General features: G+C 46.2%; 1 protein-coding gene across 7 annotated transcripts in view; it reads left to right on the top strand.

Moving 5' to 3' along the window:
* Hel89B (histone acetyltransferase 1) overlaps positions 1 to 20,237 on the top strand; it is a 506,945-nt gene that overhangs the window by 157,218 nt on the left and 329,490 nt on the right. For all 7 annotated transcript variants that reach the window (XM_070523038.1, XM_070523033.1, XM_070523034.1 and 4 more), the window contains 2 exons: positions 2,387 to 2,647; positions 5,673 to 5,834. In XM_070523038.1, coding sequence (XP_070379139.1) covers positions 2,387 to 2,647; positions 5,673 to 5,834 — 423 coding nt within the window. The remainder of the gene's footprint in view (positions 1 to 2,386; positions 2,648 to 5,672; positions 5,835 to 20,237) is intronic.

The raw sequence follows: 20,237 nt of genomic DNA on the forward strand, positions 1-20,237 counted from the left end.
TTTGCTGTACATTTTACTAACCCCTCCGTTCTATTCTTATCTTGAATAACATACACACTACTCCTTAGTATTCAAAGTCAAATAAGTAGTTTATTTTTAAATTTTTTTTCATATGCTTACTATAGAGTGACAGCATCGGGCGATATGGTTTCAGCCCGTCTTGAAATAAAACATAGTTCTGCATTACTCAGGGAATTTTGCAAAGGCACTCGGGGAAAACCTGGAAAACTCGGGGAATTTGGAAATGTCAACTTGGTAGACACCCTGAACATGTTCTTTTACTTATTATTCTTCAAGAAATTGGGCTGAAAATTGCTTGTGTGGTGCAGTTGGACAAGATTCCAAAACTGCCTTTGTAGCGCTTATAAGCTTTGCCGCATAGCACCGATGTATTATGGCAAAACTGACTTTAAGAAACTGGCCGTTGTTATGTGACGCATAATTAACCCTTGCCTGTTTTTCTTGCTGATATATTGTGTGCACGTTAGATTTTTACTTTGTTTAGGAGTTTTATGTGATTTCTATGTTACATTTCTACTTTGGACACATACAAAGTCGGTGCATATTTGATTTTAGGGCGTGTTAAAATTGAGAAAGTACTGCCAAATCAATCAGTGGGGTGCTTTTGCATTTTTACGGCACCTTGGTTAATTCGACCTGCCAGATAATTTGACTAGTTTCATCGGTCTTGTCATAGTCGAATTAGCTAAGCTGACTGGACCATAAAATTCTTTTAAACTAGGTTTTTTCTGAAAGTCGTACTCTAGTGGAGAGCTAATGAAATGAATACCTGTGCCCTTGTCGTTACATAATATGTGAAAAAAAAAATTATGCAGATCTCGCATACTTTGGAAATCGAAAGTTATGTGAAGCATAATCGCAGGTAGCTGGTTCTTTCACCAACAACCTTGAAGGGTTGCACTTTGACCACTTTTGATGAGTTGAAACATGTGCTCATTGTGGAGTTTAGACAAGCTGAGACTCAGAAAAATTGTGGGCTTGCCTAACTGCTCAGTCATAACAGAACACGTTACTCTGCCCCTGTGCCAAGTAGTACGCCATCCTTAAGCTGCTCAAGTAAACAACAGAGGAATGCAAAATCTGAGCTGATGCACTTGTTGACGAAGCTGCGGCCCTGTCAGAGCTTCTTTGTGAATTTGGAAAGCCAGGGTCATCGATTTGAGTTGCTGTGATGGCGCTACTATGTTGGAGTTCGGTGCAGCGTTGTTGTACTTGGAATCCATGCGTAGCACGAAAGAGCCGGCCTCGATGCTTGGATGAGTGGCCCTGGTAAAGATGAGAAGAGCCGTGAAAGTTTGGTGCAAGGATGGGGAAGAATGAGGAGGCGACGCGTTGCTATTCGGCACTCGGAGATCAACGCTCGAGGGAAACTTTTGAGTTGCTGTTTGTACAGAGGCAACCAGCACCCATAGTTCCGCAGCCAAGATGCCCGGATCTTCCTACGTGCGCCGCCTGGCTTGAGCACAGGTAGTACATGAGAATCGGAGCCGAGAAGAATGAAGCTCAAATGACGGTGATGCAGCTACCATGACGGCATTGCAAACACTAGTTTATACACAGCGGCTCAATTTCGTAGGCACTGTCAGCACCAGAGCGGATAGGTAGATATGCTCAAAGGGCCGGAAGGTGGCAAAGAAAGCTTTGCATTCAAAGCATTTGGAGTGTACTGCAGTGTTCTTGAATGGCCTTTCAGCTGCTTGCTTTCACAAGGAATGGTCTGAGCTGGTTGTCTGGCTGCCATTCATGTGTGCAAACTCAGATTGGTGGGCTTAGCACATACTTCCAATATAGACTGGCACTGTGTCAACAAGGGACAGCGACCTGCTTACTCGTTCTTGAGGAGCAGGACTAACCTGCACAGTCTCCAGGTGCTGTTTCAAGATGTCGTAGTGCTCTGTGTCAATGAATAGCAGAAGGTCAACAATGGTGCACTGTTAAGCGCAGGTGACATGCTGGCTTCAGTAACTGGTGGCCGACTAGCGCAATGCTGCCATGCAAAACTGTGTGCTCTGGCAAAGCGAATTCCTAAAATAAAAGTGTGTTCTGCGTCTTGAAAAGCAGTCTGTGCATCAGTGTCATTTGTTTTTTCTTGTGGTGTTCGTGTCTCGTTATACTTGGAACTTACTTTACGGATGCCTTTTAGTATAATGTGGCATGTAGGTTGCCTTAATTTTCAGGTTTTGACCATATTATCACCGTTATCAGATTAGTCTTCATCACATGACAATATATGAATGAATATCAAGCATCGATCTTAAGTCTATGCTAGTGTTGTGTTACTCGTTTTTGTCCTTGCTTTTGATGCTGTTAGTTAATTTACAACAATATGGAGTTCACAGATTCCTTGGTTAACAAATACTTGCAGGGATGTCATCCAGAATGTGGCATTCCTCCGAGCCCAGTCACATCGTCGCCCTCCAGCATGGCGGGGGTGGGCCACATCTCTGCTCCCCCGCCGCCGTGTTCCTCGCCGGGCCTGTTCCGTGGCCCCAAGCGACGTGCGAGCCTCGCCAAGGATGGGCCCGGCCTGTCCAAGAGGCTCTGCGGAGGAGGTGCTGCCAACGCCGTGGCCATCAAGGAAGAGGCACCATCCGATGGCACGGTGGGCGAAAACCTCTGGGAAGAGGCAAGTACATCGGCCCGCCCTCTCACTGCAAATTGAAGGGACATTGTTTTCAGACAAGCACTTTTTGGTGTGTGATCACCTTCACATTTAATTTAATGTTATTGTTTCATTACGTGTATTTACTCTCAGGGTTAGTGTCATTATTCAGGAGTAGGTTTTTTGTTGCTGTTCCGTTCATTTCCTTTCGTGCTCCCCAAAAGCTTCGCGCCACTAACATCGTCAAAAGTAGGTAACATTCTATAATTGCATCAAGTGAGTGGAAATGGCAGTCTTAAAATTGTCATTGATGATGGAGGAGAAGTCTGATGTGACGCTTCAATTGGCACTGGATGTTTTGGCACCTGCAATCAACAGCATTTTTCACACATTGCCAGCAATGCTTGCCCATAGATGCCAATGTTCCGGGTGCTGAGTCACATGAAATCTTACGAATACATTGCAATTACATATATATTAACTTTAATAACTGAATATATTCAGGAATATTCAATTCATGGGTCAAATTATTCAAACATTCACTATTCATTTTGTTAATAAGCGTGAACTGAGCAAGTTGGTATTGATTCTCATAAAAAAAGTCTAGCTCTAGGCAACAGAGAAAGAAGTGGAAAAGAAAATGCTTGTGTTGTGTTTTCTTGCCTACGCCTTTATTTTTTAGCATTACATTTTTTTTTATGAATCTGATACGTATTTGTACATTCGGATATTCTTTAATTTTATCACTAAGCCTCACTGGACTTTGTGAACAATGCAAGGCTACATTCATGTTTATACATACATACATATACAGTCGAACCTCGATATATCGAACAGCACGGGGATCGCAAAATAGTTCGATATAACCAGAATTCGATATATAATATCACGTAGAAAACGCGTCAAAAACTAGCACAAATCAATCAATGAACCAATCGTGGCGCAGTAGATACTCACATGAAGCTTCAAACAAAGTATTTATTTCGTTCGCTGAAAGTACTGAAGCAGCGCGTCCTGCTTCATATTGGCAATCGCATGCTTGACCACGGCGTCCTCAACATAGTCCAAACGGTCCACAAGAGACGGTCCAGTGCCTTCTATTGCGCCGCAGTAGCGGCGTACAACGGCCAAAGCAGCGACAGCCTCAGTTGCAGTCGAAAGCGGGGCAACATCAGCGCTTGCTGGATTAGTTTCGGCAGCATCTTTGTTTGGCCGGTCAGCAGTCACTTCTGCCGCGATCTCCACGTCTGTTGACTCCGCCACTGTTCCGGTGCTGTCGTCACCGCCAACGAAGTCCTCAATGCACATGCTGTGTGGCTCAGCACCGACAAAGCGCTCCAACTGGCTCCACGGCCGCCTCGATCACGCGCGCACGGCGGGGGCGTGGGCGCACGTGATTGGGGCGGCCGGACTGGCTCACAACCGGGGAGCGCGCGCTTGAGAAGCGCGCGCTAGAGTCTTCCCTTCGAGACCGGCCGTGGCTGGCTCCAAGCCGCCGCGTGTGTACGCCGCTACGTTCAAATGGCGCCCTCGGCGCAACCGATGTGGGAGCTGTCGTACGCAGCAGTCTGGAACGCCCATTGCGCCGCCGCTATCTTCGAGAGTGTTGCGGGAAAGCTCGCCTCCTGTCAACAGAGCGCACTTGGTCTGGGGCGGCGGAGTTTGATATATCCGTTTTACATCCGGCCCCGTTCGAAATAAAAAAATTAAAAATGCATGCGATTTTCCACGTGATATAGAAAGTGTTCGATATACGCAATAATTCGATATATCCGTGTTCGATATACCGAGGTTTGACTGTGTATGTATATATATATATATATATATATATATATATATATATATATATATATATATATATATATATATATATATATATATATATATATATATATATATATATATATATAAACGAGAAGAAAGGGGGTTAACCGAGGGACCCGATATTTATTAGTCATATAATGAGAAGCCAACAAACACTGGCACCAAGTACAACATAGGGGAAATTGCATGGGCTTAATAAATGAAATAAAGTAATGATAAATTAATGGAAATTAAAGTGGATGAAAAAACAACTTGCCGCAGGTGGGAACTGAACCCACAACCTTCGCATGTCGCGTGCGATGCTCTACCGATTGAGCTACCGCGGCGGCGTTTCCCCATCCACTTTTTCTTGGGTATTTATGTGTACTAGTGGAACCCTGGGAGTGTTAGCCAGCGCCCCCACTCACAGACCTTGGCGGCGGACGTGGAACGTCTTTTTTTGCCGCAGGCGTCACGAGAACGTGATCTTTTCGGGTGAAGGCAACTGGTCAATAAACCCACATATGCTACCTGAAGGCATCAATGTTGCCGGATTCGAGACCCTCGTTATGTAATAAACGAGAAGAAAGGGGGTTAACCGAGGGACCCGATATTTATTAGTCATATAATGAGAAGCCAACAAACACTGACACCAAGTACAACATAGGGGAAATTGCATGTGCTTAATAAATGAAATAAAGTAATGATAAATTAATGGAAATTAAAGTGGATGAAAAAACAACTTGCCGCAGGTGGGAACCGAACCCACAACTCTGCGAGTGGGGGCGCTGGCTAACAGTCCCAGGGTTCTACTAGTACACATAAATACCCAAAAAAAAGTGGATGGGGAAACGCCGCCGCGGTAGCTCAATCGGTAGAGCATCGCACGCGACATGCTAAGGTTGTGGGTTCGGTTCCCACCTGCGGCAAGTTGTTTTTTCATCCACTTTAATTTCCATTAATTTATCATTACTTTATTTCATTTATTAAGCACATGTAATTTCCCCTATGTTGTACTTGGTGTCAGTGTTTGTTGGCTTCTCATTATATGACTATATGACTATATATATATAAATATATATATATATATATATATATATACACACACACACACACACACACACACACACACACACACACACACACACACACACACACACATACATGTAAAATGTTGGGAAGTATTTGCATGGCCCACTTTAGGTGGTTTTTTTCCTGTCGAGCTGACTTGGTGCTGCTGCTGCAGTGTTCGGGTGAATGGCCCCTGGAGGCCTTTGTGGAGGCCCTCTGCCAGGACCTGTTCAGTGCGGCCTGGGAAGTGAGGCACGGTGCAGCCACGGCACTGCGCGAGGTGGTCCGGTTGCACGGCCGCGGAGGGGGACGGGCCTTCGGCACAACCATGGCACAGGTGGCCTCCTTGTTTCCTTCTTCCCGACCGTCTGTTCGCGAGTCCGACTGGGCCAAGCTGCTGGCATCAGCGTAACGATTCGCCATGGGCATAGCTATGAACCACAGCTTATCAGCAGTGTGCTCTACAACGCATTGTTTATTGTTCTTTATGAAGTGCTGCTTTATGTAGAAACCATAAAAAATGAGTACGTGGAACAAAATATGCCACCTTATGTTTGTGCAGTGTTACTGACCGTGTTCTGGCAGCAGCATGCACAGTGGGTTTCACTGTTTATTTATGTGTTTGTTTACGTATTTAATATTATTTGCAGAATCATTCTTGACATCATTGGGTGGGCCACAACGCATCTTAAAATGAATTGATGGTCTTGTGGCCAACCACATGTGCTGGCCACTTATTCTCCTGGTCTGTGGCCCTTGGAAAAAATGAATACAGTTAAACCTAAGCAGAACGAAGTTTATAACATTGGCAACTTGCTTTATATTGAAATTTTGTTGAATTGGAATTTGAGCTTTTATGTGAATAAGTTCAATCCTCGATCGACTTTTCTTGCAGGGAAAAGGGTCGCAACATTTTGCATGTTATTGGGCAATCGAAAAAAGTAAATTCGAATTAGGAAGAGCTTTACTGTGTTGGATTTGAGTGTGTGTCGAAAGATACCATTTTATGCATTGTCAATGGCATCTTCACATTGGTGGTACAAAGCAAAGCCAGTCACACTTGCGCAGCCACTCTTCCCCCACGGTCGATAGCGTTGTCCGCAGTAAGACGATGCTATCACGAGCAGCGCTGGCAGTGAGGAGCAAATGCTTCGTCTGGCTCTCGCTTCGACGCGTCTCCCAAACTTGATATTACACAACTTCTGATACTAAATGCGTGGGAAGAAGTGCACATGATGCCACGCCATCTCAGCACGCCGACTCTTTGATTACAGTGAAACCTCGTTAAGCTGTATTTGGCCGGAGCTCGAAAAAAGTATGTACTAAACAGTAGTACTGCTTAAGGGGGGACGCGGGGATCAGATCGCGAAAATCGCAAAAAAGATCGATTTTTGGCAACGACGCGTTTCGGTATCTGCAATGCCTAATCTACATTGTATCAAAATGGTTTGACTGAAAACGCACTAAAAGTGCCCGAAAAAAATTAATTTATGAGTGCGTAGGGCGAGGAAACAGCTTTAAATCGCGTAAAATCACCGCAGTTCGCGGAGCCCTAACTCGTCTTTCCCGCCACCGAACGCCGCCATCTTGGTATTGTTCGAAAGCTCGAAGTTTCGCCATTCCCTTGCTGAATTCTTCGGTCGTCGCCATCTTGTAACAAACACACAAACACAAAAGAAGCGCGGGTCTGCTAGAGGCGGTCACAAGGGCCCTGCGATGAAAGTGGGCCTCCGATTGGTTGCCGTACTGAAAGGCGTCTCGCCATTGGTTGCTGCTGCAGCAGCGGGCAAGCTGGCAACCACAGCGGACCGCAGTTGTCCGCTTTGAAAACCACGCCGGCGTGGTTCTTCGTTTGACACTCGCAGAATTCGGATATATGAAAGCTCCCAGGTCAGTGATGGATCGTCACTCGTTCGAAAAGAACTTTTAAATGAAGCATGCCTTCGGAAAACGGAAGCGCAAGCCTCCTACGGCGAGAAAAAGACTGCGGCAAGTGGGAGAAGCGGTGAACCCGATTGAACACGTGGATAACGTGCCGCGTTATCTTGCACCGTGCGCTTCCAGCAGCGAAGCCGACAATCGCCCTGGGACATCGACACTGATAACCAAGCCACCGGAAGACGTGCCAACGAAGGCTCTAGCACCTGTGCGTACGGCCGCGCGAGTCAGCAACCGAGATCGCGTTGTTGGAGGCGACGCGGGTCGAAGGTCTCCATCGCCGGCAGAGACGGTGTGCGTTTCCGATGCATCGTGCGACAGGGACACGCAGCCTGCGAGTGAGCCCCAACCGTCGACGAGCTACATACTGTATGGTGACTCAAGGCTCACCAGACGAATCGTCGCACGATTCAGACGCGCCTCGAGCCGCGTTTTGTGTCAGCGGTGACTGCAGAAGCGCAGGCATGCAGCGTTCGCGACTCCCTTCGCGCAGTGTCCGCGACTGAGCGGAAGCAGCAATGCCAAGAACAAATTTCGGCCCCTTGTGACTGAGTTCATTATTATGCCTGTTTCCGCGATGAACTCTTTGATCGCTAAAACTCTGCGCCCAAGAGGCCAACAGCGTTCTGTGGGTGTACACTGCGATACCAGGCTCGGTCTGGCAGTGAAAATGGTGGTCATGCACTACTCCAGATGACACAAGAAAAGGATAAAGAACGCCTGAAGAAGGCATCCAAAGCCCACCACACATTGAGGCAAAGGTGTAAGAAGATGCCTGACAGCAATGATTCAAAATATTAAAGCCCTGGTGCTTTTGAATGAATTTGCAGTGCTGTTAAAACTTTGCAGCCAGTTTTCTCAATTGCATTTTTTTTGTCAATCACCTCGCTCGTGGAAAGCGTGGCACAACGATGGCTGGACCGATTTTGGCCCAGTTTGTTTTGCTGTGATCCACAAGCTGTGCTGTACTTAAAGACAGTCTTGAAATGTTTCTTTATCTCTTTATTATTTAATTATTTCACAATTACTACATGGCTCCATGCAGTGAAGCACAGTCATGTTGCATGTTATGTTGAGCAAAAAATTATTAGTGCTATAAAAAAAAGAATTGAACACTGTCTTGAAGTAGGTTAGACATCTGTGCAAACATACAAAGTATTCCCAGCTCCCTATCATGTTTCGTTACTGTGCCAGGCTTTCCACAAGCAAGGAACTTGTAAATTCTTATAAAACAAAAACTAATTAGGCTATCCTAATGAAATTTTAGATTTGTCTTTTTATTGCAGTGTGCAATGTGTGTGCCAAATTTCAGCTCTTTCTGTCAAGAAACAAAAAAGTTAATTCTGATCCCCTCCTCCCCCCTTAAGGGGGGAGGCTGCCCTGGAGACCGAACTTTTTATTTTTTTAAGATATCCGGATGAAACTTCCAGGGTAGGTTCACACCATCGAACTATGAGGAACTGCAAAGTTTCATGAAGATCTGTTAATTAGTTTTATAATTATTGAAGTCTAAATAGGTTGTTCATGTACAGTAAAACCTTGTTAATTCGAACTCGGTTTATTCGAAATACCGCGTAATTCGAAGGTTTTCGGTGGTCCCAACAGTTTGCATGCAAATTTTGCCGGATAATTTGAACAGCCAGCATGCTCATATCTGGATAATAAGTCAGTTTAAACCATGGCCTCCGTGATCCGCAGCAAAAAAGTTAGTGTGCCAGTCTCAGAGGCCAGTATAGTTGCCAGAGTGGCAGCTAGGCGGCACTTTAAATCAACTTTCTGTTTCCGGTGAACGTTGTGCGCAGTTTTGCGGAGTGTAGGGCGGTAACAGTGAATTACTGCGCACTGTAAGCAGACTCGAGGACGCAGCCTACGGTGCGGCTAACTACCGCACCAAGCAGTCACGATGACTACCACATTTACATAATTTTAAGTCGACCACTTTTTTTAAATTTGAAAATCTGAAGTGGGGGGGGGGGGGGGGTTGACTAACAATCGAAACCAAAACATGGCACCGCCTAAAAAAGTGAGACCAATGGGAGCTACAATGTAGTTAGAATTTTATGTTTGCTCTATGGCCCTACCCATAGCTTTTCGCTATCCTGCATGTTTGTTCGCTTTTCGGAAGGGTTTTTCAACATTTTTGAGAGTTTTACAGTGCACACAGCACTCATAAGGGGGTGTTGATAGTTGATGGAAGCGCCGCTGTTCTATTCGTGGTGGCACCCTTAGACAATTGTCTTAGAACGGTGGTGCTTGCGGGAAGTGTCGGTAGTTCATGGAGGAGCAGACACCGCTCACGGGTTTTTCTCTGTAGTTTGACCAAAGGCATTGGTTTGACGCGTTCCACTTGACTGCTGGCTGCGTGCTACTTCTATGCTTCCTCAGTCGTCATGGGTGCTCCAGGTCCACTAATCATTCGGCACTCGTTCATAGCAGTGTTCAAGGGGGCTGCCATCCTTTACGCCGAAGAAACAAATCGCTGCGCAATAGGCCGCAAGTTTGATGTTTCTGAACGGGTGGTGCGAGAGTGGCGTCTGCAGCGAAGTGAAGTTTTTACCTGTGATGGCGAGTGAGGAATTTCCCACGTGCCAAAGTCTCGACGCCTTCCGGAGCTGTAGGCTAAGCTTGCGGCGTACGTCCCTGAAATGCGCAATCAGTCCCTGCCAGTGAAGTGTGACATGGTCATGACACAAGCCCGGATCTTCGCCTTTTAAGTACCTGCTCCGCTGTGAGTACGAGTGGCTGGCAGCAGAAGACAGCGAAATTGCGCCAACCGGACCTGTCAATAGAGCCTGCCTGACGGCTGTGTGTGGCTGGGTGCATTCGGCGTGGGCTGCCGTTCCACAAGATGTCGTGGTGCGGTCGTTTGCCAAATGAGGAATTTCGCGGGACGACGACGCGCTGTGGGACCGTAGCAATGATGAAGATGGCAGCACTAGTTAAGATGAGTAGTGCAGTGACCATGTCAGCTACCAATTAATTTTCGTTATCGAATGCGCCCTCAAGTATGCTCTCCTTTTCTATTTTTCCTGTCACGCGAGATGGGGGGTCGACTTACATTCGAGTCACCTTACAATAGTGTAAATACGGTACTTCAAGTGACCGTTTTTCAGGCAAAATAAAGGTGCACTGTTGATACAGCCACATTTCGTAAGTTTATTTCTCGTTTTTCGGCCATTTTTGATAATTCGAAAGCCCGGTTAATTCGATGATTTTTTGCGGTCTGATTTCATTTCATTTTATTACCTTAAAGGCTCCAATAAATGGAGCGTTACATAAGGGGTGGCAAGAATAAAAATACATAGTCACAATAACAGGAAGTTTTTTACATTTTCGATGAACTTGGATGGGCACATAATGACAGCAACGTCGTTAGGAAGGCCGTTCCAGTCTGCAGCTGTGCGAAGAAAAAAAGAATTTGAAAACGTGACAGTGCGTGAGCGTGGACGGGCAACCAGTAGCTGATGGCTGGTGCGGTGAGATATGCATGTAGGAGGAAGGATATAAGGTGGGATGCGCATATGGCTATGAAAGAATTTGTGAAATAAAGATAGGCTAGCAATGCGACGACGGAGCGATAAGGGGGATAATGCGGATGCAGTTTTTAAGGAGGAAACGCTGATGTCAAAGGAATATGATGAGTGGATGAAACGAGCGGCGCGATTTTGTACAGATTCAAGATCATTAATTAGGTATGCCTGATGAGGATTCCAAATAGGCGATGCAAATTCTAGTTTTGACCTGACAAATGACTTGTAGGCTAACAATTTTACATGTTGAGGAGCGTGATGCAGATGGCGTTTTAAAAATCCTAATGTCCTGTTTGCGGATGATATTAGGTTAGTAACATGAGGATTCCAGGAAAGATCACTCGAAATCGTTACTCCTAAATACTTGTATGAATGAACTAGTTCTACCGGAACTTCAGATATTACATAAGGAAATAGGAGAGAATTACAGCGACGATGAATGGACAAATATTTACACTTACGCGGGTTAAGTTCCATTAGCCACTCGTTACACCAGTCCTGGACTGCATTAAGATCACTTTGAAGAGAAGATTGGTCAGCGGTGGAAGTAATAACACGATATATTACACAGTCATCCGCGAACATACGTATGCTAGATGTTACGTTTAATGGTAAATCATTAATGTATATTAGGAAAAGCAGCGGGCCGAGCACGGATCCTTGTGGGACGCCTGAAGTTACAGAGACTGAATTAGAATTCCTATTATTAATGGTGACGAATTGTGAACGATTAGTCAAGAATTCTTCAATCCACTTCAGTATATTAGGGTCAAAATTTAAGTAGGAAAGCTTTATAAGAAGGCGTTTATGGGGCACTTTGTCAAAGGCTTTAGCAAAATCTAAAAATATTACGTCAGACTGAAGATTACAATCAAGGTTAGAGTGCAGATCGTGTAAGAAAGCGGCAAGCTGAGTCTCGCAGGAGTAACCACGGTGAAACCCGTGCTGGGCAGGATTGAAAAAGTTATTCGAGTCGAGAAATGCCATGATGTGAGTATAGATGACGTGTTCCGTTATTTTGCAGGGAATACTAGTTAGAGAAATGGGACAGTAATTTAGAGGCGAGTTCTTGTTACCTGATTTGTGGACTGGAACGACCTTCCCTTGTTTCCATTCTTTGGGCAGTTGGCCTGTGAGGAGTGACTGAGTGAATAACATGCACAACAGGGATGAACATGTATCTTTGGTGCTCTGCAGAATCTTAGCGTTGATGTTGTCAATGCCAGCAGAGGATGAAAGCTTTAAGTTTTCTATTAGGGACAAAATCCCTTCTGAAGAAAATACAAGCGAAGGCATTGTCTCCTGAATAATTGCGGGGCTTGGAAAAACAACCGGATCGGTTTCATTAGTAAACGCGGATGAAAACGCTGCGTTAAAAATGTTGGCGCATTCGGATTCACAGATAGTTTCACCTGATGCATCGGTGAGGGAAATTGTGCGTGTATTCTGGGGATTAATGACTTGCCAGAACCTCCGGGGGTTAGTATACAACATGTTTGGCAGGTCATAATGAAAGAAAGAGTGCTTGGCTTCTCGCACATTTTGTAGGTAAGTTTTTTCCGCTGCATAATACTTGTCCCAAGCGTTCTGACTAGGCCGCATCTTGGCTGAACGAAAAAGACGCTTCTTTTTGTTTTCAAGGCGTTTGAGTGTGTTTGTGAACCAAGGGTTTAGGGGGTTAGTTCTTATATTTATGCTCGGAATAAACCTGTCAACCAAACCTTCAATTTTTGTCTTAAACAAGTGCCAGTTATCGTGGATAGTTCTTTGATTAAAGTCAGACTGAAAACGGGGTAAGAATGTGCGAAGTTCATTATTTATGGCAGTATAGTTTCCTTCATCATAAAGCCGGATGGTACGTTTGCTAGTTGTCCGTGAAAATGGTTTAATGGTGAAGTCGGCTTGTATGACTTGGTGATCGCTGACGCCTGGTAGATGCGTGATGGAATGAACGTATTCCGGATTATCCGTTAATATTAGGTCGAGAATGTTAGCACAGTCCTCAGTTACACGGGTTGGCTCCGATATAATTTGAACAAGATTAAAATTAAGGCAAACATCAAGAAATTCGTTAGCATCTCTGTTACCTGTGGTAGTTAGATTATGCCAATCAATACTCGGGAAATTGAAGTCTCCAAATAAAAGAGTACAGGTGTTTGGATGCTTCGTTTTAATTTCATTTATTGCATTATTCAGTTTTGGACTTTTTTTATTCAGGATGGACTTGGAATTAACGACGTTCTACTGTATATGCCTGAGGAAGAGCCTGGAGAAATCCCAGGACATCGTAGGAAGCTGAAATTCACTGTGATGATCCCTTGATAGATATCCCAGGGGGCTAAAGAGCCCTTTTCTTTAATTTACCCTCCAAAAAATTTTAAGACAACTTTGAATTTGATGTAGCCAGTATCGACCACATTCATCAAAAATTAATTGCTTATTATAAATTAACTGCACCAGCTTTCAAAAAAAGCAGCCTGTTACCCCCTGGCAAAGTCATTCAGGAACAGAATTAAAAAAAAACTGCATACAAATCTGAAGAGCGGTTCTTGAGATATCGCCTTTCCCAGCACCAGTACTAGCGAAAAACCCATTCTGAGAAAACAGGCCTTATAGTTGAACACATGCGTTTTTTATTAGCAAGCTCCTGCGGAGCTTCTAATTAACTTTTGCGGCTCCAGGCACACTTAATGCGTCGAATTTTCGACTGGCGACAGCCGACAGTACAGTTCCACTGCTGGAAAGTGTCTACGCAGTCGGCACTCACTGCGGAAGATCGGAAGTTCGATGCTCGTACAAGACTGATATCGCGCTCCCACGCACCGAACATCTGCACTGACTTGGGCTTTGCCGGCATCTCGTGCAGCCAAGAACAAGCGAAAAAAAAAAGAAAGGCTGAGAAAATAATCTAAAAGACAGCGCAAGGCATTGAGCAGCTCGCAAGCTCATGTTGAAACGGACAAAGCAAGGGGCAACAACGACGCCAGTGCGGCGGGTGCGGCTTCAAAGAGAGCAGCCGCCGCCCACACGGCAGCCAATGGCAGGCGCGCTTTAGCCCGCGGGATGTAAACGCACTGCTCCGGCCAATCAGCACTCCGCATCGCATCGCGGGAAAACTCCAATAGTGCCTCAACCGCACCGACGACGCCATTTTGCAAGGCGGCAAAACAGAGACAAAGAATTCACGGTCAAAACGACACCAAGATGGCGCGGGCAGGCCGCATGGCTCAGGAATGGCACGCGTGAAGTTTGACTTCATTTCGGCATTTGCGCGTGTTTTGTGGGCTGCGGTGGCCTCAAAAGTAGCGGTTTTTTGGTACTTTGCAGTTGAATTAGGTGCTGATAATTACAGAAGAGGTAGTTTGTGAGACATACATGCCACAAATGTGGTTTTTCAAAAATAAACTTTTTCGTTATTTTTCGGTTCTTGAGGGCCGCGTCCCCCCTTAGCCGAAATAGCGAGATCACCCACTTACCTGTGAAAAACAGAACTCGGAGAAAGTTCGATGAAAGGGCAAGAACATGCAGTATTTATTCACTTCGCTCAGCAAAAGTTTTTTATTTTTGTTTGATGCTGTGGTGGCCTAGCAGCGACGACAGAGGCCTCAAACTTACTGAAGCTGTGAGCAATCTTTTCAGCCAACCTCTTCGCAAATACGCGTAGGGCAGATTTCTCATTAGCATTTTCATTTTCTTCGGGCACGGACACGTTGGCGCTGCAGAAGTCACGAGGCACCTTTTTCATTGCGGGGTGCTGTTCTCGTTTTGACAATTGCATTCATGCGGCTGATGTAACGCGCAGCTTCTGCCACTGTTGGGCCTAAATCGCCCATGCTGTCGCTTTCCGTGTCATCCTCATCGCTGTCGTTAGGCGACAATTTGGCAACAACAGAGACAGTGATGGCGAGAAGTCGAACCTCGTAGTCGACATCTTTTCGCGGTTGCAGCAGTGCTTCCGAGCAACTTCTTCGGTTTCGAAATGCCACACGCCGTAGTCAATGGTAAATCCCTGTCGCATGCCATCGCCGACTTCGCTCCCTACCATTGCTCCCTTCTCTTGGGTACACTTTTATCACGTTAATGTAAGTTAGCTCCCATCCCCCCTCCTCTTTCCCATTACTCATGTGGGAAGACTGCGCTCTGAAAGCCAGCATCCTTCTTGGCTCACCCTCGCACGCTTTTACTCGCCCTTAAAGCGTACGTTGCATGGGACGCGATAGGACCTCATTTCACTTGGACTTTATACGGAACGCGACACTGCTGTGCTTTCGTTCTCAAAGTTTTTTCTCAAAGCTACATGCCCCCATTCCTTTAAGGGGGGAGGTGGGGATCAGAGCTAACTTTTTTTTGTTCTTTGACCTAGAGCAACGAAATTTGGCAGCCACGCTCAAAAGTGTCTGAAATAAAGGAATATGCAGTTTCATTACATTACCTTGACTAGTTTTCAAGCTGCAAAATGTTACATGTGTTCCGCTTGTGGAAAACCTGGTACTGTAACGAAACATGCCAGGGAGCTACCTGAAGTTTTCATCTTTGCTCAGAAGAGCACTACAGGGTACACCAGCTCCAAAACTTTTAATTGTTTTATTTTTTTTTTACACAGAACATCATGTTCAATTTCACTAATTGTATCAGAACTTGTCATTCACAAATTAGCATGCAGAAAAAAAACTATGCCCTCAGTAAGATATTGAAGACTGTCATACCCTCAAGCTACTTCAGGGAATACATTTAAAAAAAAAACAGGATCAAAATTGGTCCAGGCATTCTCATACTACCCTTTCCACAGACAACGCAGAATGCCAAAAACACATTTGAAAAAACGTCTCTCAAAGTTTTTGGAGCAGTTCACATACCTAAAAATGCAGCAGGATTGTAGTTTTTGCTCTCTTTGCTTACAGATGACTTTTTGGGTCTCGCCATTTGATTCGCGCAGTTCAAGGTGCCGAAGCGCGAAGTACCTAGCCGCGCAGTCTGAGATGCCGATGCGCGAAATGCCTAGTCGCGGACTCGAGGTGTCAACACTTGATGTGCTTAGTCATGCAGTCCAACGTGCCAAAGCGTGAAGTACATAGCCGTGCAGCCTGAGGTGCCGATGCCCGAAATGCCGAGACGCGGATTCGGAGTTGACACTTGATGTGCTTAGTCACGCAGTCCAAGCTGCCAAAGCGTGAAGTACCTAGCCGTGCAGCCTGAGGCGCCGCTGCGTGAAATGTCTAGACGCGGACTCGAGGAGGGGACACTTACCGTATTTACTCGCATAATGATCGCACTCGCGTAATGATCGCACCCCTAAATTTTGTCGTCAAAATTCGATTTTTTTTATTTCCCGCGTAATGATCGCACCCCGAACTTGCCGCAGCGATATGTCGTGTGCTAAGTCTAGAGAATAATGATCGCGCTTACCATTTGTCGAATACTACGCGAACGACTCTTCAAGACAAGCCAAGCGGCCTGCACGCACCAAACATTCTTAAGTAGATGCCTCATTTCAATACTTTCATCACTTTCTGCACTTCCATGACAAAATGAGGTACAACCAAACTTGCCTTTATTATGGGTTGGCTTTATAATGGGTGATGTCAACAAAAATAATAAAGGCGCATTTCCATTCTTTTCATCTGCTTTTGCACTCGCGAGCACGCAACAAATCGCGCGCGGCAATGATAGTAGCCACGTTTACTCCGATACGTTAAAGGTGTACCCTATTCATGCGCCGACGCTTGTAACACAGCTAAGATGTTCGCCCACCCTTAGCGGAAACGTGCCGTATTAGGATAGTAGTGAAGACAGATGCCGCAGTTTCCGCAGCACGTCGGCCATACATTTCTATGTCACTGGCAGCTAAGCGCGCCCACCTGTTTCTGTCCCCTCAAAGTGGACATGGCTACGTTATTGCCGCAAACTTGCCGACATTAACGATATTATTCATCACTGATATGGAAGAAACTGTTTCACTGCACGTAATGTACTGATGAGAAGAAAAAAAAATCGCGTTCGGCGCGTTCGGCTTGCTCCGCCGGCCGCCATTTTTGTTTTGGTGTCCCGCACCCGCAATCTCGCATCCCGCAGCAAACGCGGGACGAAAAAAAAAAATTTTTTTTTCGCTGGAAATTTAACCCGCGTAATGATCGCACCCCTGCATTTGCGTCAATTTTTCTGACAAAAAAAGTGCGATCATTATGCGAGTAAATACGATAATGTGCTTAATCGCACAGTCCAAGGTGCCAAAGCGTGAAGTACCTGCAGAAGAACTTCAGTTTGGCCTAGTTGGTATTTACTGCAAATCATATTGACCGCAAAAAAGACGGGGACAGAGGAAGAAAACACATAAACAGCCGTGCTGTTTATGTGTTTTCTTCCTCTGTCCCCGTCTTTTTTGCGGTCAATATGATTTGCAGTGAACCACCTAGCCATGCAGCCCGAGGTGCCGATGCCCGAAATGCCTAGATGCGAACTCGAGGAGGGGACACTTAATGTGCTTAATCGCACAGTCCAAGGTGCCAAAGCGTGAAGTACATAGCCATGCAGCCTGAGGTGCCGCTGCACGAAATGCCTAGACACGGACTCGAGGAGGGGACACTTAATGTGCTTAATCGCACAGTCCAAGGTGCCAAAGCGTGAAGTACCTAGCCGAGGTGCCGATGCGCATAATGCCTAGACGCGGACTCGAGGAGTCGACACTTGATGTGCTTAGTCACACAGTCCAACGTGCCAAAGCGTGAAGTACCTAGCCATGCAGCCTGAGGTGCCGATGCCCGAAATGCCTAGACGCGAACTCGAGGAGTCGACACTTGATGTGCTTAGTCACGCGGTCCAAGGTGCCAAAGCGTGAAGTACCTAGCCACGCAGCCCGAGGTGCCGATGCGCGAAATGCCTAGACGCAGACTCGAGTCAACACTTGATGTGCTTAGTCGCGCAGTCCAAGGTGCCGACACGCGAAATGCCTAGACGCAGGCTCGAGGAGTTGACACTCGGATGTACGTAGTCGCGCTGTGAAAGGTGCCGATGCACAAAATGCTTAGGTGAGGGTGCGAGATGTCCTCGTTCAATGTGCTTGATTGCCGAGTCTGAGACACCTATGCACGAAATGCTTAGTGGCAGGTCTGAGGAATGCGTGCGCGATGTGTTTGGTCAGGAATTCTGAAACACTGAGTGCTGAAAGGCTTAGTCACGTGTCCGGATTCCACACTTGAATTTTGGTCGCAATATCCGTGTCGCCGATAGTTGGTATGCTTAGCTGCGGTTCTGAGACGTCTACAAACATAGGGGTCGGCCACGCTACTGCGCTGTCCACTTAGCGCCCGTTTTGACACATCGAGATTATGGCGAGCGGAGACTTCCAGGCTCGCGAGATGCAAAGAGCCGAGCATACGATACACACGGCGGACCAATGGCGAACCGTGCTGGAGTTGCGTGGCGGGCGCGGCCAATTGTTAACTCTGGCACGACCTTCAATCATTTGCTTTTTGTGTTCTTGTTTCTGTACGGAGGAGATAGCTGAAGCGGCTAATTTGATGATGGAGAAGTGCGCTTTCCAACGAGACCAAGATGGCGGCTCTCGGTTTTGCCGTTCCGGAGATGTGGCGTGAAAAATGCTGTTCTTTCTTAATTTCCGCGAAATTTTTCACCACTGTCGCTGATAAAACAAATTTCTTAGAGCACTTTTACATGGTTTACAGTGATATTTCGGAATCGGATAAAAAAAGACCAATGAAATTAAAAGTGTGATTTTCAAAAATACGATTTAGTGGCCATTTTTCTCGAGAAAAAACACGTCCCCCTATAAATGGGGACAGCAGGGATCACATCCTGAAAATCGTGACAGAAGTCAATTTTACCTAACCATTCATTTTGGCATTGACAATACCTAATCTACACTCTATCATAGTGATCAATGCACTCTAAGTGCCAGAAAAAAAATTATTTTGGTGACAAAGGAGCTCAAAATTACGCAGAAACACTGAAGTTCACGTAGTCGTCCTTTGTCTTGCCTGCCACCAAGCGCAGCCATCGTGGTACCATCTGAAAGCTCAAAGTTCCGCCTTCCTGTTCCGCCCCCATCCTCACCTGCGATAACCGTATACAGTCGCCGACTGATTTCTCGGACTCCAAAAATTCGGACATGCTCAATTATTCGGTCTGCTTCGCGGCACCGTCATACTCACCATAGACCATAATGTATAACAACTGCTGAAAGTTCAGACACCTTGCAACCTCTCGTCTGATTTTTCGGAGACTCCGTGAGCCAACTTGATCGAGAGCACCATGCATGATCGGTGCATGGTTCGATTTGCTGAACACCATTTTCGTTTTGAACAAAGCCTCCTTGCTGCCCCACGAAGTAGCACTACTGCAAATCCCTGCTCATCATCATCGTTTCTGCCTGATTCGATAGAGTGGCTACAGCAGTTCCAGTTCCAGCTTAGTAAGCCATGTCAAGACAATCCAGCAGCCAATTTGTTTCTTCGTGCGCGACGCTGCGAGTAGGCCACATCTTTCGTTTGTGTGACTGGTGTCGCCGTGATAGCGTGGTGGTGTTTGCTTTGTGTGCTGTGCCGAGGTTGTGGTCATCCAACTCGGCATACGGAAATATCGCGTCAAGTGTCCAATTGCGCCAACAGTGCCCGTGCAGACTGTGCTGGGGAATGGCGGCAAGTGGGTGCCGGGAGGCCTAGGATTTGTCGCCTTCCGATGTGCTCCCCACTGACGCCGAAGATGTTCTGCCAAGACCTGCGCAGCGGTTGCATTGCGATTCCGGAAACCGTCTCATTTGACAGTTTCACAGATGCTGACACTGCTGTACTGACATGTGCAGAACTCGACGACGGCAAGATCATTCGTCTGGTTTCTGCTGCACCGCCGGACGATGACTCTGAGTCGGAAGATGACGCACCATGTGCTATGCTACCGTTGCATGTGGAGCGTGTACAAGCAGTGACTGTGCTTTCAGCCACCTACAGTGACCGTACGACCTTCTCTGAGATTCAGGGTTATCTAATTGCGCGTAAACGGAACAGCGTGCAACGGTGCATTCACGATTTCTTCAAGCCTACTGCCGAGCCCGAATAAGTGTGTGGAAATAAAGGATTGCCTTTTTTTTATTAATCTTCTTTTTCAGACACCTGTTTATTTGGACATTTCCGCAGTCCTCGTGAGGTCCGAATAAACGGTCGGTGACTGTAGGCGTAACGCAAGCGTCAAATGTTGGGGGCTGGTCGGGAAGTTCGTGATGCCTACGACCCTGCTATTGGCTCAGCGTGCCAGCACTC

Source organism: Dermacentor albipictus, chromosome 8 (assembly GCF_038994185.2).
Source record: "Dermacentor albipictus isolate Rhodes 1998 colony chromosome 8, USDA_Dalb.pri_finalv2, whole genome shotgun sequence".
Lineage (NCBI taxonomy): Eukaryota > Metazoa > Arthropoda > Arachnida > Ixodida > Ixodidae > Dermacentor > Dermacentor albipictus.